The 22,595-nt window shown below is 37.4% G+C and overlaps 1 protein-coding gene across 4 annotated transcripts in view; it reads right to left on the reverse strand.

Annotated features, from left to right (window-relative positions):
* Positions 1 to 985: 985 nt before the first annotated feature.
* The window catches only part of CADPS2 (calcium dependent secretion activator 2), a 538,020-nt gene continuing 516,410 nt past the window's right edge, over positions 986 to 22,595 (reverse strand). For all 4 annotated transcript variants that reach the window (XM_066262196.1, XM_066262195.1, XM_066262194.1 and 1 more), the window contains 2 exons: positions 7,980 to 8,084; positions 986 to 1,316 (listed from right to left, as the gene is read on the reverse strand). In XM_066262196.1, the coding sequence (XP_066118293.1) occupies positions 1,146 to 1,316; positions 7,980 to 8,084 (276 nt within the window). In that variant the 3' untranslated portion in view covers positions 986 to 1,145. The remainder of the gene's footprint in view (positions 1,317 to 7,979; positions 8,085 to 22,595) is intronic.

Consider the following 22,595-nt stretch of genomic DNA (forward strand, 5'->3'; position numbering starts at 1 on the left):
TTATTTAGAAAAAAATAAGAAAATAAAAATTCATAGAGAAATTATAAAGCATAATACTATTATTTATCTTTCAAAATAGTTGCAAGAAAATACTTTGGAGGAAGAAGTAACTGCTAATTAATATGTCAATTGCTAGTTCACATTAGTAGCATTCCTAGTATTTCCAGTTATTAGTTACCATTAATTGCTCATATTAACTAATAATACACAATATATGAGATGCAATCAATCCTTACTTCTGCTGTGGAAAGATGCTGTCATAGGACTCAAGTCTTAACAAACAAGTGTGTGTGCCTACTACATACAGAACAGTGCTAATATCTTTTACTCTTTTAGTTGTGAACAGGACACACACACACAAAAAAGCAAGAAACAAAACAGAGCCAAATTGTTGGGATGTTTGTAATACTGCATTTTTTTTTACTGCATTTAATCTATACAAGTCTAATCAAGACAGAAGTGGTTATGACTGAACTGATATTTGGTGCCTTCCTGCTCTTGCAAGTAGGAGAATGAAGTAGATGGCAGCACACTCACTAACCCACACTTTGGGATTTTTTTTGTTCAGAATGGAACAAGACACAAGTGCATTGGATAATCTAGTCTGTATTTGGTGATCTTTAAGCCCAAGAATATACCTGCAGTCCAATTCAGAGGACTAAGAACCAAGGGTAGAGTTTTCACACACATCACATGACAAATTAACTACGAAACAAACCTTGCACATAAATGATAAACTGCAGACACCATTTTAACAGAGCACAACAGGGGCAGAGTGATCCAGAGTGACTTCTCACCATGTTGTATTATGAGAAGTATATATGGCACACACAGGACACTACTTTGATGTGATTACAGAACAAAATAAAGACAACCTAAAAAAAAAATAGTTCATGTTCCAATCATAAACAGAGCCAAAGCTCATTTTAGGTCAAGCTACAAAAAGGTGGCTGATCATCTTAAAAATGAAAAAACAAAAACAAAAGACCTTGGCATTTCCCCCTTTATTTCTGCATCCAGGTTTACTTTTTAAAATATGGAGTGAAACACTGGCATTTTTATTTGGTCAAACAATGTAATTACAAGGACAAGGTACAAAATAAACAATGTCAAGGTCCTTCGTCCGTCCACAGAGCTACATGGCATCAGGCTTCTTCCTCATCACTGTCTTTCATTGTAATGCCCTGAAGTCCACCTCCTTCCGAAACAGAGGCTGTAGCTTCCTCTACTGTTAGCCGTCGGTGCACAGTGTCATAGGTCTTACTGTTCAGCGTGCCTTCCAGCACACCCTGCAATCGGAAGTCCCGATAGGTTTTCTGGAGGAGGAAGAAGATGAATGACTTAGATCACTTTTGGAGTATATGACTGCAGGTATATATATGGGTGTCTAAATATATATAAACTCAGCTGGCATTTCAAAAATGATCTGGGACAACCCACTAATGGCTTCAGATTGTCAATCGTCTTGCTGGTGTATTTCTGGGGAGAAAATGAAACGAGAGGCTCTTGGTAGTGCTATTCAAATATTCAAAGTAGAATCACTCTGAACAGACCAAAAGGTTGTAATTATCAGATGACAAATAAAGCTTTTCTCAAAATATTACTAATTATGCAGAATTTACTATTTGGATAACCTGTAACAAAGAGAAAAATGTTATGCACTTACGTGTATTTTTAATATGAAAAAATCCTTAGTTTTCCAATTGAGGAGACTTTACCTTAATACTTGAAAAAATACACCACATTTTATAAAATGTGTTAGCTTTTTGTGGGAGATGAGTGGAGGGAGAAGATTAATCCTATTATTAGTAAAATGTTTGTATTTTCAGAACTTGTGAATTATAAAACTCACTTATATGTAGCACTGGATAAAATGTTGTATATTCCTAAATGCCTGGATGAGCTCTGCCCTTTCCTTTTTTTTTTTTTTTCCATTTTTCTGAAGCTGGAAACAGGGAGAGACAGTCAGACAGACTCCCGCATGCACCCAACCGGGATCCACCCGGCACGCCAACCAGGGGCGATGCTCTGCCCACCAGGGGGCGATGCTCTGCCCATCCTGGGCGTCGCCATGTTGCGACCAGAGCCACTCTAGTGCCCGGGGCAGAGGCCACAGAGCCATCCCCAGCGCCCAGGCCATCTCTGCTCCAATGGAGCCTCGGCTGCGGGAGAGGAAGAGAGAGACGGAGAGGAAAGTACGGCGGAGGGGTGGAGAAGCAAATGGGCGCTTCTCCTGTGTGCCCTGGCCGGGAATCGAACCCTGGTCCTCCGCACGCTAGGCCGACGCTCTACCGCTGAGCCAACCGGCCAGGGCCAATGCCCTTTCCTTTTGAAATTATTTTGGAATGTGAATTGTCAAATTCTGGCATGAAGTTTCATAGATGGGCTAATAAAACATGTATTTACATTTTCTGAAACAGTGAATTATAACTTGGTGTGTTATATGTCAAAAAATAAAAGAAATACCAAGTTATCGTTTCTATAGTGATTCTTGGAAACAGTAAGAGCAGAACTCAGGGGTAGGTGGCACTTAAAATATGGAACCTATAATAGAGTTTCCCTTAATTTTACTTTTCCCCTTCAGTGTGGTTTTCTTCATACAGCGGTACCTTCAGATAAGAATTTAATTCGTTCTGTAGCCGAGCTCGTATGTCAGTCAACTCGTATATCAAACTGCTGATACTGGACCCATGCGCCAACGCTGCCATTCGGCAGCTTCCCGAATCACAACTCGTATCTCGGGATTTTGCTCAGATCTCGAACAAAAATATGGACCGAGTGGCAGTTCGTATCTTAAAATTCATATATTGGTCTGTTTGTATCTCAAGGTACCACTGTATATGATAGTTCTATGACTAAACAAGACTGGTTTATCATTATTAATTTTTGAAGTTGTATAAGAAATATCAGAACTGGCTCTATGGGGAAACAAAGAACAAATGAAGATTTCCATTCTGTAGAGGCAAGTTTTGAAGCTAAATAGGTTTTTACTGTCCTATGTTAGCTTTAGAATATTAAGCAATCAGATTTCAATGAACTGGGCCAAAGTATCTGTATATATCAATGTGCTGATTGCTAGTGGTCTTTTTTGTTGTTTACATTTAATAGATGAACAGTAAAAAAAGGAGGAATGTTGTCCTTGATAGCCCAATATTACAACTCCAATATCTGGAAATTAACATTAAAGGATGCTTGATTTCCCCCAAAACAGCAGAAGGAAAAAATCATAATATCCAAAGGGATGAGCTAAAGGAGCTTATTCATGTAAGGTAGGAAGTGCTGAAGGATGACATCTTAATCCCCATGGTAAATACACCTGGCCACTAACAGACCTCTGCAAAGGAGGAGAACCATTACAAGGTAGTGGTCCACTGGGATTTTCATATTTTTTCTTCCTGTCTTCTTTCAAATGACTTACGCCCCATGGTATCACACCAAGTTTCAGAAGTGATATGTCAAAAGTAAGTATGAAGAATGAATAATTTATTTAGATAATCAGTGATCATAAATAAAATTCACTTTTAAAAAGTCCATCAATGTCCAAAAATAAATTGAACCGTGAGGAACACTGCAGCACCTGAAATTAGCATCTCAACAGCAAGTAAAATTTAGATGCAGAGTTAGTTTTATTAAATGATCAAAACTATTTTCACTTAGATTCTAATATTTTGTTTTAAGACACATGCAACCCATCATGCTTATATTCTCTTTGTGAGATGATAAGCTTATTATTACTAAGGTAATAATACATCAAAATTTATGGTGGCATTAGAATCTGGAAAGTAACTCTGAGAGGTAAGTTTTATCTAGAGACTCTGGTAAGAGCTACACATGGTATTATAACCATAGACATCTGTGTTCAAGTCTACAAGTGTCTAATAGTTAAGACTAAACACATACCAAGTGCACAAAATATTCACCTACAGATGATCTCTCTGATATAAAGTATTATTGTTCCACTGATAATTATACACCTAGTTTGTGAGTCCTACTTTCTTATTTTATTGGAATGACTTTTCTCAGCCTTAGCTTAAATTATTTGTAAATTGGCAAGGACAGGTTTGTATTGTGGACTTGCAGTCCTGAAGGTTTTCTAATTTACATATATTTAAAACTCACTCCACATCCTTATTCTATTAGCAAGCAATAAGCAGTTAGGAGCAGGTACCCTCGAAATCTCCTTCCCTGTCTTTTTAGAATGCATAACATGTTACTGACACTTGGACACGCTTTGTGGCTGTCAATGGCGGTCTGCTTGGCTCTTACTTAAGACAAGTGTCTGCCACAGGGTGCTGCTCACTTTTCTTTTCTCCTAGTAAAAAAGTCAGCTGATTTATGTTAATTGCTTTTAAATGTCACATGGCCAGTAGTGAGAACACAAACCCACCACTGAGGTTATTTGAGGATTCTATTTTTCCCCTCCCTAAGTAAATCACTGATGTTAAGACTCTGCAAATAGTTTCATAATCCTATTTTGTGAGAATCTTTCCAGAATTTGTTTTTTCTTAGTGAGCAACATGAATAAGCCAATGTGTGTCTACGTATCATTGTAGGACAAAGTTGGCTGTCATATAAATCTATGTCTGGGTCTTCATGGGCATAGATGAATGACAAAAGTGGTGAGCAGTAAGGGTGGAATGGCTTGGCTCCTGGGTACAACGCACCGCTGTGCTGTAACAGGCAGGCCAAGTCTAAGTGATGTGGATGGCAGGAAAGCCTAGTCAGGAGCCTCCACAATTCCACACATGTGCTAGTTAACAGCTCCTTAGATTCACCGGAAAATGATCATTGTAAACATAACCATATAGGTCTGAAGAATGAAGAATCCACATATGAAACTGGTTAAAGTCTGTTTATATTCAGAGTAGGAAAAAAAACCCAATTAGAACATTAAATTATGAATTCATCCTGATTTTTATTGTGGAAATAATTATTTTTAGCTATTAAATAAAACTTTATGACTTAATTAAATATATCAGCCCCAGAAAGCACTGGCTGAGCCTGCTTGTGGAAACCAAAACACGGACAGTCAAACATGGTCATGAAATTTAATTTCAGGTTTATCAGTCTTGACTCTCAGGAGCCATAATGAAGAATACATTAAAATTAAGATAAATTGATTGTTTTAGAGTACAATGAAAGTGTTACCATAAAATTCATGAAAGTATTGTTAATGTTTTGCTGAAATATTTACTGGTCCTTGATCTTTTTTACCTGTAATGATGTGTGAATATGAGAAAAGGAATGATTTTGAAAGAGACAAATGATGAGATAATAAAAAAAAATGAAAATTTTATTCAAAAAACAAAGGAAAGTGCTTAATTTGTTAACTAATACCAGTTGACTGAATGTATCATTTCTGACCTCTGAACACTGTAGACATCAGCTTGAAAATATGGCTGATCGGGGAGGAGAATAAGGGGGGGACAAATATATGGTGACAGAAAATGAGTTGACTTTGGGTGATGAGTACCAAACACAATCAACAGTTCAAATGCCATGGAGCTTTCACCTGAAACTTATATACTCTTATTGATCACTGTCACCCCATTAAAATTAATTTCTAAATAATAAAAAACATATGGCTGATCATAAGAGCAGCCAGCTAATCCCAACAGTACAGACTGCAACCTTAGCATATACACATTTTTAGAAGGTAAACACAGATTACCCCGATTCTTTTTTACGAAAGACAACCTTCATTGGAAAGCTCTCTCAGTCATGTTTTCAGAAACAAGGAAGAAACGCTAAAGAATTCTAGGCAAATATGAATGCTAAGATCTTAGTGAGCGCTCACCTTCTTTGTAAAATAAATAACACCTCGTAAAAAGTGTTCTGGAACAAAGGTGTTTTGTGCACTGAAACATTTGTTGACAGCATTTAAAAGTAGTGGGTAGCTATCATTTTGTTATTTATAACTAATCATGATTGCTATTACTGTGCCATTATAAATTTGGTTCTACGTTCCAGATGTGTCAACTTCTTACTTTGAAACAGAACTTTCCTATTTTGGGGTCTTTCTAATCTGTAATAACCCGTGTGTCTATGGCACAAGAGAATTTGTATTCTAATTAGACTGCAGGAACCAAGAGAATGATGGAAAATATTTTAATGTGGCAAAAAACTTCTTTTAATGGTATAACAGTGGTTCTTAAACTTTAACAACTATCAGAAACTTCCGGAGGGCTTGGTAATATGCAGATTGCTGGGCCCCAATCTCAGAGTTTCTGACTCAATAGGTCTGACGTTAGACAACTCATCAGCATGTCTAGCAATTTCCCAGGTGATGTTGATAGTGGTCGGTCAGCAACGACACTTGAGAATTAATATGTATACATGTGTCTGCATGTGTGCATACACACACACATAAATATGCATGTGCATATATACCCATATATAGGCACATATATAATTATATATAATAATTTCATATATATGTATGTATGTGTATGTGTCTATATATGTATGTAGAAATTTGTAAATGGTACTAACATGGAAATAAAGATTATCTATTTAAAGGGGCAACTAATTCTTTTTTTTATGACTTTATTTATCTATTCATTTTAGAGAGGAAAGAGAGAGAAGGGGGGGAGGAGCAGGAAGCATCAACTTCCATATGTACCTTGACCAGGGAAACCAGGGTTTTGAACTGACGGCCTCAGCTTTCCAAATCAAGGCCTTATCTACTGTGCCAAAACAGGTCAGTAACAGCTGATTCTTAGTAGCTTAGAGTTTTGACCCATCAGGTAGGATTTGACTCAATTTTAAGAAAAAGTTATACTTGGGGTGAAAAGGAGTAACATTTTGTACTTCCACTATAATTTACAAAGCATAAAAAATCATGTTGAATAAATGTTATTTTAAATCTCTGCTCTCTAAATATAACATTTGCGTCAGTATATTTTCCCTTCAAGGGCAAAAGTCAAAATGGCCTTGCTGAACTGATGTGACGTCTGTTAGACATGCAGAGTCCTCAGCATGGCCCGATAAGCTCTTACATCGAGGAAGGGGCATGCTTCCCAAAGAATTCAGGCAGTGATAATATTCTACTTTTATATCAGGATATAAGAAAATAATAGACCCTAGCTCATTGGCTCAGTGGTAGAGCATCGGCCTGGTGTGCAGGAGTCCCAGGTTCAATTCCCAGCCAGGGCACACAGGAGAAGTGCCCATCTGCTTCTCCACCCCTCCCCCTCTCCTTTCTCTCTCTCTCTCTCTCTCTCTCTCTCTCTCTCTCTCTTCCCCTCCCGCAGCCAAGGCTCCATTGAAGCAAAGTTGGCCCGGGCACTGAGGATGGCTTTGTGGCCTCTGCCTCAGGCGCTAGAATGGCTCTGATTGTGGCAGAGCAACGCCCCAATGGGCAGAGCATCGCCCCCTGTTGGGCATGCTGGGTGGATCCCGGTCCAGTGCATGAGGGAGTCTCTCTGCTTCCCTGCTTCTCACTTCAGAAAAATACAAAAAAAAAAAAAAAAAAGAAAAAAATAGAAAAAGAAAATAATGGAGACACTTCTAAAACTATTGACAAATGCAATTCAAGAGCCTTCATGATGACATAGGATCTCAGTCAATATGGAGATAATGTATTATGAAAACACATTTCTATACTTAAGAAAACACAAAATGACTGTGGACCCATAACTACATTCAGGTAAATGTGCTAGGGCCTTTATGTATATTATCCTGAAATGTGACTGATTAAAATATTTTTTGTTTATTCAGAGCAAGAAAAAAGGTACGTTTATATTTATTTAGCAATCTAACTGGAAGTGGAAATAAACAGCAGCACATCACTGCTAAAAGTGATGTTTAAAAAGTACTCACTCTCCCTGTTTCCAGCTTCAGAAAAATGAAAAAAAAAAAAAAAAGTACTCACATCCACTTGGTTTTAGCAAATACAATCACTTCCCCCTCTATGTCAATATGTTGCCCATTTCTCTCTAGCTTGCCGGGCAATTCCCATCTAAACACATTTTGTTTACCTTCACGATCCTGATGAGCGTCTTCAGTTGGTAAATATGAAGCTGGAGGTCTAATCTATCAGCCAACCACACACAGATGACTTTCATGGAACTGCTGTACCATTGCTGGAAAGAGGGATGGGGCAGAGGGGAGGAGAGGAGAAAAGGAAAAAACAAACCTCTGCAGTATTCATTTAACAGATTTGGTAATGAGGGGGTAAAGAAATAGTCTGAAATGACCACAGATCAGCACTTGAAGTCAATAATGCTATAATTTCCTGTTAACAGAATTGTATGTTTTGCTAGAAAACCTGCCAAGTTGACCCAGCCTGTTCTTTCCATGAATTAACAACACTGCAGTCTTCAGCTGTAACATATTCATGGGAAACTGGTTTCTTTGCACTTGCTGCCTAGTGGCCTGCTTTGTCATTTGTTGGTAACAATGGGTACTAAACACGTGTTAGGGGACTGAAAGGACTGCCAAACAGCAAGAAAAAAAAACACCAGGTAAATTATTTTCAAAGGAAAATCTGCCATTAGCCTGTATGTTATGTAAAATTCTAAGAGTAAGTATGTTATGCCATAACGCATGTGGTCAATGCCTAGAAATAACATTTGAATGGAGCAACAGCAAAAATATCCCCAGCCTCTTAATCAGCAATCCTCAATCACACCTGTATCTACTATCTGATTTATTGGCCAAGATCTTTTAAAACCACCTAAAGTAAAAATTTGAGCTCTGAGACAGGTACATCATCAGGATGGACAGATGTCAGGTGACCAGTTTATGAAAGGCAAGGATCTGTTTCATTTTACAAGTGTTTTTGGGTGGTTCATATTTCTCTGTTTATTACAACTCTCCTGAGGAGATAGCTGAAATTCTTTTTGCATGTAACTTCCTGTTTATATATAATGTCTATGAGTAGAGTAAAAGGAGGGATTTTGTTCCCATTTAAAAAAAAAAGGCAATCTGCTATTAATGGTGACATTCTAAGAGATTCAGTGACTACTATGTGTCAGGGCTCAGTTGAGGTGACACTACACATGATCATGCTACTCATTCAGATAACCATGAACAACAGCCAAGTCCAATCAGCACTTAGGAAATGACAAGCGGTTTAGAATGAGAAGAAATTTTGCACCTTGTCTGTGTACACAAACACGGTGACATTGCAGACCACATGTGTATGCAGATGTTTTAGGTGTCTGAACATAGAACAAAACCTTCGATATCTTTCTTCACATAATATAACAGTAAATCTAACATCTATGAGAAATCCCAAGGGATACAAATGAGTCTGAAATTCATCTAGACTTGTGTTAACACTGTTCTAATAAATTTAGTATAAGAAATGGTATTTTAAGCATAAATTAAAGATGACTACTACTTCCTATTCATCAGACTTATTTTTATTAATTTTTTTAGTACAGTGAACATACATATAGAAAATGAGATAAGCTAAGTAAAATGAAGAGTTGATTTACAAAATTGTATGCTATCAAATGAATGAACATTTCAAGTTTTAATACTATGGAACAGACTATGATTTAAAAAAACATATGTTATCCATGTACCTGATGTTCATGACTCTGAAACTAGAGTCCTTCTGCAGGCAACAATAAAATTTTTGTTGGGGGGACAAACTATGATAAATTATACAAAGTTTAGCATAATATACTAATCTGTTTGACTGTAAAGTTACTATAAAAAGTTATATAAATTTGAGTGAAATGGAAGTACTTTCTTAAAATTACTCCATATGTATTTTTTCTTTTAAAAAATCCTTACATAATTTAAAATTTAACTTCATTTTTTCCATTACAGATGAGTAATACTTGTGATAAAGTGGAAATCAAAAAGACGTCTAATATAACACAGACATTTATTATTAATACGGTATTTTCTTTAATACAAAATGCCAAAATTATAATCATAGAGAAAAATAATTTTGGAATAAAAGGATCCAAATTGAAGAAAAGAGAAAAAAAGAGAACTATAGTTAAATAGAATGCTTAAGCTACTTGACCATCATCTTACTTTAAGGGCAAATTATTCTATAATAAAAATTCTATGATAAAAATTATATCTGAAAAGAAGGCGTATGTTTGGTTCCCATGTCAAAGCATATTGAAGAACTTCAGCCAAAATAAGCAAATGAAGAGCGCAGTAGCTTAGTTCTCAGTTTGTGTCGCTACTGAGAATAAGCTGACAAAAGCACCCCCTCCTAGAACTGCTTCTCTTATATATGGTGAAACACAGGTGTGCACGCACGGGCGCACACACACACACACACACACACACACACAAATAAACAAGCAAACAAAACCACCCAACAAACCTCTAGCACTGTCCTGTTTCTGGAGCTGGCATTGCTATTTTTCTCTTTTGGGCGCTGACATAAGTAAGTCCCATTTTTTCATCTTGAGAGAAAAAGTCAAAGGTAGCTTGGCTTCAGTCCCCCACCAAACTAAACCCACTTCCCAAAACAAAGGAAAAACATTTGAAAAGGATGAATGTGCAGTGAAGTCTGAAGAATAGAAAACATCCTTCCACTTTGGAAAAGTTCATTTTATCTAAGAACTTGACCGACTATTCACTTTTCCCTTCGGGGGCTGCCGAGGAAGGGGCTCGGTGAGGACCCTGGAGCCGGGGTGTGGATTATTGCTCTGTCCTCTGTGCAGGATAAAGCAGTGTGCCTATGTTCCTTCCGCATTTCCTTCCATGCCAATCCCTGACAACAGCCTACGACTTTAACAAAAAAATAGGTTTTCCTTGTTTTCTTTTTGTGGTCCATTCAACTCCTGTAAGGGCATGTATTACTTCATTTTCTTGAGATACCTCTTTGGAAGCAAAAATAAAAGGAAAGGAAAGGCCAGGGTTGACTCTGTGAGACCCCTGTATTTATTCACACTTATTGTGCATGACTGTAGACGGGTAAATCATATTAGCGGCCTGTCTCCCCATCAAGCCGCTACTTGCTTTCCAGCCCGGGGAAGGTTCAACAAATCAACAGGAGCACGGAAAACAGAACATCAGTCTAATCTAGTGTTTAAGGTGAAGTTTTCAAACCCAATCTAAGAAGATCTTTAGAGCAAGCAACAAGCTGAAGGGCTCAGAAGGTGGTATTGACAATGTAAGAGTGTGGAAATATTGAGAAGCGCAGCACTTGTGCATTTTTAATAACAAGAGGGTCAACAAGGACACAGCTCCCTCAGTGCCAGGAGTTGCCACTGACTATGGAAATTGCCACACCAGGGCTATAAATGCTTGTAGTTCATCAGCTTTCTTAAACAGTTCATCAGCTTTCTTAAACACCCTGAACCCCCTCCGTGGACCTTTAGTCTTGAATTAACAAACCAAAGCAATGAAAGAGGGTGCAGTCTGAATGGCTGGCATTGATCCCCAACTGTGTCCGCACTGCTACAGGCCCTGAAAAACTCTCTCCATTGTCAATAGAAATTGACAAACCTCCTCTCCTAAATAGGGCAGCTGAGCCGGGCGGGATCCTCGCAGCTGTAAAGGGCTCTGCTCCTGGGGCCCGGAGCACTAACAATGGAACAGGCATGAGCTCTTTGTCAGCCCCAGACTCGGCAATTTTCTAACAAGGATTAAAGTTGTTTCTCTGCAACGCTGGTGAAAAGAGATTTAGCAACATACCGGGCTTTCTTCGTGCAAGTTAAAGAGAAGTAGTTCAGGAATTTCATTATTCTGTTGGCTAGTGCAGATACAAAACAAATATATTCAATATGCACGAGTTCCTTTTCTGCTAATTTATCACATTTGGAGGATGATTCGATTAAATATAATGCTTATTGCCTGGAAACAAGCACTTCACATTGATTTTGGAAGTTTTAGTTCTAAAAAGTCCAGCTGCTTGCCACCTGGAATGAGGTCTCAATACATACTAATGCACAATGCCTTTAGACCCTCTGTGCCTGATGTTCCTAAATCAGAACCACAAGACCACATAGCGTTTATATATTGCGGCTGCTTCCAGCAAATGATTTCAGTCAGAATGTGGCTTCTGATGATGATGGCGAGGTAAAAATAGCTGCTTTGCTCGGGAACAAATCTGTGACACATTTTCTGCTTAAGTGTTTAGCTTTTTATTGATTATGAATTGGTAGAACTAGTGGTTACATTTTTTTCATTCTTCTCCAGCCAATATTTGTCTCCATAGGTGAACAACCGGAAAAAACAACAACAAAGAACCAATACTTTTTATTGCACTGAGATATGGAATGGCCAAATTTCCACTATGTACGTATTTCTTCATTTATTTCAAGAGATGCTGTCTGTTTTACAAGGACTGAGTCACTGTGTTGAAATACCATCTCTCACCTTAGAAAATATGTGCCTTTTTAATGCTAACTTGGAGTGAATAAAATAACATAGTATATCTTCGAAATGTTGCAGACTTTGACAAGTTTGATAAATGTAAGCCGTCCTTTAGGATCATTTGGTAGCTTCACAGAGCAACAAAATACTTAAAAACGTGAACGCCCGACCGTTTCACCAGTGTATTAAAAAGTAAATAGAAATGCCTCATTATACACGCAGTGCTTGCTCCTTTTGTCATCAGCACATCTACTTAGTAGAACTAAATTTATGGCCACTCACTTCCCATTTCTAGACATGCAAATGCAGATTTTATATTACTAGTAAATTCGATACAGTAATAGCCACCTTTCCTCCCTTGGTGCAAGCTACCCCACTAAAATGATTATATTTAGTTTCAAAAACATACCCCAAACATGAGCATTTTGAAAGTTTTGAGTGTGAATTTTTGTTGTTGTTGGCTTGGAATAGGAGTTAGGGTTATATTTACAGACAACTGAAACAAGTTTATTATGGTTAAAAATCCAGAAAGTGCTCAACCCAACCTGCACTGGTCAACATTCCCAGTGTCACTAGGGAGGTGGTGCAGGGAAGACAGACCTGCTCTCCCAGGCCTGCTGCAGGCCGGTGTGAGCACCACGGAGGAGGACGTCAATATGGAGGCTGAGGGGCGAGCTGTGCAGCCCTCCCATGCCACCCTCTGCCTGGCTGAGCCTGTCACCTGCTTTCCCTGTGCCTCAATTTTCTCATCTGTTACATGGAGGGAGGACAGTTTTTATGAATCTAGCTTTCCAATAATAAGATTCTGATAATCTTCAGAAATACTATGAGGTTATATTTGACTGTCAGGGTAAAGGGCCCGATTAGAAACAATATAGCTTGTGATTCTTGTAAAAATGAACTGAAGGGAAAAGCCAAACAGCCAAAACATTTCTTTTTTTCATATGTGGCTTAAATTTAACTTGATTCTCCACCCCAATGCAAGCCTAGAGTGCCAGAACTTTCTACTACCTGTTATTTTGTTTGTTTTTAACTTACTCATTTTGGCCTTTTAATAAGGTGACCAATTTTTTACAATGAAAAGGAGGACAAAAATATATTGAAGAAAACAATATTGTAAATAAAAGAAACATTTTATTCATTGCAATAATACATTATATGATAAATGCATAATAAAACATTTATAATATTTTATATTATAATTATGGTTGCATATCTATTAATTTTTAATAATAATTGTAAGAAAAAGTACTCATTTAGTTAATATTAACTACTCATTTAGTTAATATTATCTAAATGAGTACTTTTCCATTCAATAAATATTTTTTTGTCAATGTATCATCTCATAACAATATATTGGAAATATCTGAACAAGAAATATCCTTCATATTGAATTTTACAGCAAGTACTGCAACTGGAGTATCAATATTCAATCTCGATTTCTCACTTGTCCAAAAATCATTAGCAATTGAAAAAACTTTTTCAACTTCTGCATTAGTTCCAGGGTAGCACAATGTAAATTGAACAAGAATAAATAAATTTTCACATGGAATGTGTTCATTTTTGAAATGGTTGAATATTTCCACTCATCTTTCATCAATTTCAACATGTTCATTTTCCCATTGTATTAATTTTTCAGAATTTAAATATATATCCAGTCTTCTAATGTCTTCGAAGAGACAACTGTCGTCTATTTTGATGTCTGGCATTTTTTTAGATAAAAACTCAAGACAAGATTCAATATCTGTCCAATATACTTGAAATGAAATAAAAAAACACCATTGAAAACTGTTATTTCCTGTGATGTTTGTTTCAGACCATTCTTTATATTGAAAACATGTCTGGTAAAAATTCTGCACTTCTTTGAAAAACTTTTGTTATGCCTGGATTTGATTACTCTAAGTCTGACAATTTTTTTTTATAATTAAAGGAAGAAATTTTTCTTCAAAATGAGATTTATATTGAAGGATAAAGTCATTCAAAAGAAGACTAACTTCCGTAGCTGAAATATGTCCACCTTCAATCTTTTGAATTGTTTTGTAAAAAATAGATGCTTGATTATGTACAAAATATACTAATATCTCAGATATTTTATTATTGAAAAATGATGCCAGGATTTTAGGACATTTGACTAAACTTAAAAAATATTGAGAGGCTCAAATAATTGTAGAACACACTCTATAGTAGGTTTTCGAGCAAGCCATCTAACTTTTGAATATCCTAAAAGTTTTTTGTACTCAACATTTGCTTCTTCACAAAATTGTTTTAAGTAGCAACACGAACAGTAATATGACTAAAATGCAAATAAATTGTAGTTATTATTACTTCTACATCAACTGGTATGGCACATGACCCTGTGTTGATTGCATCTGACAAAATATGTGCATTACAACCTATTCCTAGTATTTTCTTTTGGAGTAACTCTTGTAATTTTATATATACAGTATTCACCCCTTTGCGTCTCCACCCACCAAAATTTGTATTTGTATTATCAGCCGTTAGTGCAACAACTCTGGATTTCAAATTGTTTTCATTACTCTGTCTAGATGATTTGACAAAATTTCAGAAGTTTTGCCCTCAATAGATTCTAAATTTAAAATTTTTACTGGAATGCCCTTGGTAACATTAAAATATCCTACCATTATTGGATACAATTTAATGTCATTATGATTTGATGCATTAGATAAAATCGCCACAAATGCTGCAGTTTCCAAGTCCTCTGTAAGTATTTTGTCACAGTAATTTTTAAATACTGATTTCAAAACAGCCTCGCATTTTGTCCTGGCACTGGAAACTTTTTCAATAATTTAGTTGTACAATCCATACTATGAAAACTTTGTGAATTATGGTTTGAAATGCAAATGTTCCCTCCATTGCAGCCAACTGTTTTTTATCTTCAGAATAATTTGAAGTTTTAAAAAAAATCTTTTACAACTGGAAGCTGATGCATCTAATGATTGCTTATGTGTGTTGGTGGTCAGGTGTTTCGTTATCACTGATCTGCCCCCAACTGCAATACAAAATTCTCCGCTGCAAATATTGCAGAAAACAATGGTATCTTTCTTTGATATGAGGAATGGAAATTCCTTTTTCAATTTATCATTGAAATGGCATTTTTTCATTTTTGATTTTTCCATCCCTTAAATGAAATTAAAAATTAAAAATTATTATTATTATTATTTTTAAAGATTTTATTTATTCATTATGAGGGGGGAGAGAGAGAGAGAGAGAGAGAGAGAGAGAGAGAGAGAAAGGGGGAGGAGCAGGAAGCATCAACTCCCATATGTGCCTTGACCAGGCAAGCCCAGGGTTTTGAACCGGCAACCTCAGCGTTTCCAGGTTGATGCTTTATCCACTGCGCCACCACAGGTCAGGCCAAAAAATTAAAAATTAAATATACAGCTACACAAATGATGCAAGCACATTTAGGAACTGAAAACGTTACATCATGGTAGGCGAATTTTCCAGAAGCTAAATTAACAAAACTAAATATCAAACAAAACCACTAATTTGGAGTAATATTTGGGTGTATTTATCATTTTCTAATTAAAAAATGTGTTTTATGCAACTATTTAATCAAAATGCATTATTAATAGATATGGTTTGAGGTTAGATTTCTACTTTAAAACTCAAATTTTGGGAAAATACTTATAAATAAAATTATACGTATTTAGAAATTACTATATAGATAAAGAATAAAATGTGAATTGTGCTTACCTGTCTATGATTGAATATTCACTGAGAAAGAAATAATCGTGAGTCTACAATGTCGTATGTGCGGTGTCATGTTTCAGTAAGAAGTACACAAAGCCCTTTGCACGCTCCGTATATCACGTGCTCTCTCAAGGTCTCCCGTGCAGAGTGCATGCATCTCATAATTGTGTCTCGCCACACTGTTCTGATCTTTGACGAATTGTCATGTCAAATACAAATATGTCACATCTCATGTAATGGATTGACTCTGTATCCATCGAATATGAACATTATAGATTAGTCTTCCAATATCTAAAAGGAGGACATGTAGGAGGACACTTTTCAAGGGAGAATGGAACTTACAAAAGAAGGACTGTTCTCCCTAAAGGAGGAAAATTGGTCACCATACTTTTAACAAAGTACTGACCTATAAGAATTAAAGTGTAATGAAAATGAATGAGATTTATGAAGAACTGTAAGATACAGTTACTCTTATTACAAGTATCCTATAAATTCTGCTTATAAAGTAAGGTGACCAATCGTCCTCCTTTAGAGAGGATAGTCCTTCTTTTGTAAGTTCTGTCCTCCCTCGAAAGGTATCCTCCTACATGTCCTCCTTTTTGATATTGGAAGACTTATCTATAAATGTCTGTATTTGATCACTTCAGAGTCGATCCATTGCATAAGATGTGATGTATTTGTATCTAAATGAGTACTTTTTTCTTACAATTATTATTAAAAATTAATAGGCATGTAAGCATAATTACAATATAAAATATTACAAATGTTTTTACTATGCATTTATCATATTATAGTGTATTATTGTTGCAATGAATAAAATGTTTCTTTTATTTACGATATCGTGTTCTTCAATTTATTTTTATACTCCTTTTCATTGTAAGAAAGTTGGTCATCTTATATAGAGGCATCTGATAGGTTTTTCTTAATCCCCCATGGGCAGTTCAAACACATCAGGTCAAATAACATTTCATTCTTACAGCAACCTTGATGGATGGCCACTATGATCCCCATTTTACACATGGAAACTGAACTTACAGGTAAAAAGCTGTGTTTAGATTAAGCAATTTATCCAATTTTACATAAGCATAAGTGGCAGGATTAAGATTTTTATCTTATATTTAAGCTCCAGAGTCTATGCTCATGACTGGTAGGTTATTCTATTTCTTTCTAGAAAACAGTCTGTTCTATCAATAAAATCTCTGATTCTTTAAGGGTAGTTTGATGCCTTTAGCAGATAATTCTATAGTTCCTGGAGGTTCCTGCTGGTAGTTCCAACACAGGATTGTGAAGTAATACAGAAGATACTTATTGCTCCAAAAAAGTCCTCCACATTTTCTTGCACATTAATGCAACCTACATTTCCAAAGATATCTGTAAACCCACAAATTTAATATGTAATATAAATAAATTCTTTAAAGAACCACACTCGATGTTAGGATAACCAACCAAATGGCTCTTGTGCTAGGAGTCTCCCACATGTCCCCTGACATTTTAAAGTGCTACACACCTAAATGCTTAGGAATACCGGAAAGGATTTTTTCACTATAACAAAACAAGGCAATGTGGACAAAGGTCCTTGGTTCACTCACAAGGGGACTTGATCTATATTTGCAGCTTTCTTCTTCTTTTTCTAAAACACAGAACAGAGAAGTGTGGTATTCATCTCTGTTTTTCTATGACTAATAACCTCATATTCATGTGGATTTTTAGTAAAACAAGCAAACAAAAAAACAAAAACAAAAAAATCTCTACCAGAAGTCTGTAAAGTTCCCAAACACCATGATGTCTGTTAAGAAAGAAAAAAATGTAAAAAGAGCTGACATGGGAAGTCCGGTATACAGTAGGCACCTAATAAATGCTTGTTAAATGCTGAAGAAACTTTCCAACTCTTGAAGTTCAATACATTTTTTCACTAAGATATTTCTAGATGAGTTAGATCTTTTTCAGTTAAAGGATAGAGTAAATTACAGAACTTGAGAGCAGTCCAAGCTCTAGCCCACTCACTACTATGTCATTAACCCAAACTTCTTCCATTCCAAAATGCCCCGGAAGTGATTACACTGGCCTCCCTGTCTCCACACCACACACAGGATTAAAGTCAACACTGTTCTTCACTGTTCATTACCATCAAGCAGGCAAGTACTTCTATGCATTTATTCGGTGGTACCTTTCCTGATCCTAAAAAGACCAATGATTGCAAAGTGAAAATTTCAGATACTCGGTTGTTATCAAATAAATGATGGGATGCATGCTAGTTTGACGAGTCTTTTGACTAAAACGAACTCAAGGCTCAATCTGGTTATCCTGGCATATGTACCAGTTTGGGGCACAGACATAGTCTATGAATAGTTCATTTGGGCACCATGCCCTTTTCATATGGTTGAAGGACTCATTTTGAATACTACAGGTGAAGTTTTTTGATCAACACTGCATTTCAATCAATTATGTAGGATAGCTGCATAAAAATAAATTAGACTCTAGGAACTGTGACTAAATGGCACAGGTTTGTTCCGAGATAACACTTGAGTCTAAGAATTAATTACTAGCAGGTCTTTCTACTTCAGTCTTCTTATAAAAACTGAGGGACAATCATACCAAGATTAGTTTTCAAGTAAGGACTGCAGTAAGGACTGGAGTATCAGCTACCTTTCAAGCTCTGACTCAGTGCACTTCCATGGGAGCCATCTTCAGCAACTGGTTGACCCCCTCCCTGCTCTGCTAGACGCTAGGTTTCTCTGTATCTATGGTTTTGGGCCAGTCCCTCAGACTCAACTTTTATTCTCAAGCATGTTTCCCTGGCCAGATCCTCATCAACCTCTAAGACTCAGTTCAACCATTATTTCTGCTACGAAGCCGATACTATGTCTTAATGGGTAGAATTAGATGCTTCCACACATCTTCTGCTCCTAGAACTCTGAGCAGGTCTATAAAAACATTGCACAATGTGCTTGTATGTTTGCCTCAATGGGCTGTGAGCATCCACAAGGCAGCAAGGGCTCTTATTTTTATTGATACCTGCAGCCCTAAGCAGAACGTCAGGCACACAGCCTGCACTGCGTATTTGTTGAAGAATTGAATGTAAATATTTGGAAAGATAAAGCACTATATATATAACAGTGACAGGACAGCTTTTCAAGAGAAAACAAAAAAGACTACCAGAGCCAAATTAATTGTTAATGTACATCATGCTTCATTAATAGAAAAGTAATTTAGAAGATGTTAATATTGTAGACATCACCCAAAAGTAAGCAACTGATTTTGGCTAAAGAAATTAAACAAAGCTTTAAAGGTGACAGTCTAATTTAGGTGGTGGATTAAATAAAGGAGAAATTACTGTAATCTAATAACCCCCCATTTCTATGCCCGTGCATGGGTGTTGCCATATTACACCCTTTCACATAAAGATATGACATTACACGCTCAGCTGCTGATGTGCTTGGCTCTTGGGTTGACCCTGCAGGGTCTGCCACACAGGCTGGGGCTGTATCTCTAGCCGATGTCAGGGGACTGGTACCCATTCCTGGGGGTTATCTGAGGTTCTGGGGCTTATCAAGGGGTACGGCTGGCTGCGCTGCCTGCCTGAACAGGTATACCTCTTAATTGACATGGCCTGGGTGCGCTCTCTACTTGTTGCCTCTGTGAGCTGTTCTGTAAAAAGGGCACAGAATCATCACTGTGGTGGCATTGTTGACATCAATCTGAGGGGACAGCAGTGCTCTCACGAGAGCCAGCTGGTGTGAGCCTGGCTTTTAAGCAAAGAACCTATGAAGGGGAGAGAGGGGAGGGAGCGCCCTTATCTCCCGGTCATGGCACTTGATATTGCAAAAGGGGGGAGCCAGATACAACTTTAATGCTGGCCCTAATGTTTGGCAAGTTTTCAATCATCTACTTGCAACAGAGAGAAACTAACAACTTTTTTTTTTAATTTATTTGTTTTAGAGAGGAGAGGGGGAGAGAGAGAGAGAGAGAGAGAGAGAGAGAGAGAAAGGAGCTGGAAGCATCAACTCCCATATGTGCCTTGACCAGGCAAGCCCAGGGTTTTGAACCGGCGACCTCAGGATTTCCAGGTCGACACTTTATCCACTGTGCCACCACAGGTCAGGCTAACTAACAACTTTCATAGGTAATCCCTATTTTCTGTTTAGAAAGAGCACTGAATTTCAGCTGTCCATAGCATGCCCGTTTGAAGGAAAGATCTGTTCACACCTACTTTCTGAACGAAGCACTTTAACCCTTTGAGCAGTATGAACGTTCACGTACATCCTCGTGCCTCCTGACCATCCAGATAACAAAACTTTTTATTTTAAAAATGTGTAAGGCAACATTTTAAAAAGGCAAATGTATGTTCTTCTTGTTTCTATAAGTTGGTTATCAAACAAACATTATTTTAAGTTAAAAAAACTGTAACTGGAACTAATTTCATTTTTTGAAAAAATAAAAACTCACTCCTGGGGGCCAGCGAGCATGAAAAAAACTCACTCCTCAAAGGGTCAATGTAAAAATTAAGAACTTTCAACAACCCACCTGGTCATAAGAATGTAAGCTCCTTTAGGGTAGGGACTTGGTCTGCCTCCTTTCAGATTGTATCCTCAGCCTCTAGCACAGCATGTGGCCTTCAGAGAAGGGGCAATAAATGCTGGTTGGGTGAATAAATGATTAGTCAGAGGGATTTCAATTTCCTGTTCTAACCAGCATCCTACTGAGTCATTGTGAGAGTGACATCCAACAATGTGGGACAAGCCCAACGCCTAACCTTTTAACCCCAACACCCACCACCATTCTGTACACATAGTAATTGAATGGTGAGTTGAATTTGTTTTCTAGACCTTAAGCATTCAAAACATCAACTGAATGAACATGCTACATTAACAAACATATCCATCGTCAGTGTGTACAATAAGACAATACCTGAGACTACGTTCATCAGGATCAATAAGTACAGCAGTGGTCTGGGATAGTTATTAGAATGCATAACTAGTCATGTGGCTAGAAGGAATCTTGTTCAGCCACATTCAAATACTGCATCCTGTTCCTGACTCTAAACCCTAAAACACGACAGAGAACACCGAGCAGTTTCAAAGAACAGCCACAAAGATGATTAAAGGGCTAGAAAGGGGGCCTATGAAGAGAAGTTAAACAAATAGGGATTATTTGTCCTGGAGTAGACAAGTATGACAGGTGGCTTAATAATAGTCTTCATACACAGGAAAGATTACTCCTTAGAGGATGCTGGCTACCTGCTTTTTGTTCTCCGCTGAGAGGAAAAGGGGAAATGGGTTTAAAGAAACAGCATGAAGAATTTAGGTGAAGCAGAGGTTGGAACTTGCTTTATATAAAACAAACTATTTTCCCTAGATTAAGACAAGCAACATTTAATGGTTGCTTATCTAGGGCTGGGCTGAAATCAAGGAATTGGGCTCTGTGTTCAGTTTCGATGTTTATACATATTTTTAAAAATTGTTCTTTTATAACTTCTTTTCAATGCACTTCACAAACACACTGAATAAAAGGTTTTTTTAATCACAATAGCCACTTACACAGATTTAGCCAATAGTGGCGACCTAGCTGCCACTATGGTGTCCACTTGTGAATGGCGGTGACAATGCTGCAGGGCATGTGTGCAGAGGGGGAGGCTATCAAAGGGCAGTTCAAAAGCCCCAACAGGCCCTGGCCAGTGGCTCAGTGGATACAGCATTGGCCGGGTGTACGGACGTCCTCAGTTCGATTCCCAGTTAGGCACACAGGAGAAGCAACCATCTGCTTCTCCCATCCTCCCATTTCCCCTTCTCTCTCTCTTCCCTTCCCACCCCACAGCCAAGGCTTGATTGGTTCAAGCATGGCCTCAGGTGCTGAAAACAGCTCAGTACTCAAGCATCAGCCCCAGATGGAGGTTGCCAAGTGGCTCCCAGTAGGGGTGCATGTGGGAGTTTGCCTCATTATTTCCTCTCACCTCATCCCCCCCCCAATAAAAAAAGCCCAACAGAAAATGTTCTTAAAGTAATGTGTCATTTGCTTATGACTTTAGGTTGAAGAGAAGGAGAGTAGTAGTTATTGGTTCTATGAAAACATTACACTAGTCAACTGATAAGGACGCAGTCTGGGGGCGGGGATTTTCATTAAGTCACTCTGACCAGTTGCAGCACAACATTCAAAGTCACCATGGAAAAAACAGGCTCTGCGTGGAGGAGCCAGGATATCCAGACCATCTTAAATGCAAAAGCAGCATGAAATCTAGACTAAATAACTTTAAAAATGCTCAATTTGTTTCTTGTAATCATCTCAACTATCTTTTTTAAAATCAGTAGAAAGAATTTTAATTTCTTCAATAACTATCAAACCCTCGTTATTGGATGCATGAATGAATGCGAATGCACACTCAACGCATTTGATGTTTAGAAAAATATCTGGACAAAAATGAGAGTTTTGTCATCTTCTATTCATCAAAGACAATTTTACCCTGGCTAAGCGAGTTTAGGTGATCAACAATAATTTTTTCCCCTATTCAAGTAGAAACCTCAGATCAGTTTGCAAGTGAGATTTTTGTTTTTTTAAATCCTAAGCACCATTAAAGGTGAGTTAAGGTG

The sequence above is a fragment of the Saccopteryx bilineata genome, chromosome 2, assembly GCF_036850765.1.
Source record: "Saccopteryx bilineata isolate mSacBil1 chromosome 2, mSacBil1_pri_phased_curated, whole genome shotgun sequence".
NCBI classification, from domain to species: Eukaryota; Metazoa; Chordata; class Mammalia; order Chiroptera; family Emballonuridae; genus Saccopteryx; species Saccopteryx bilineata.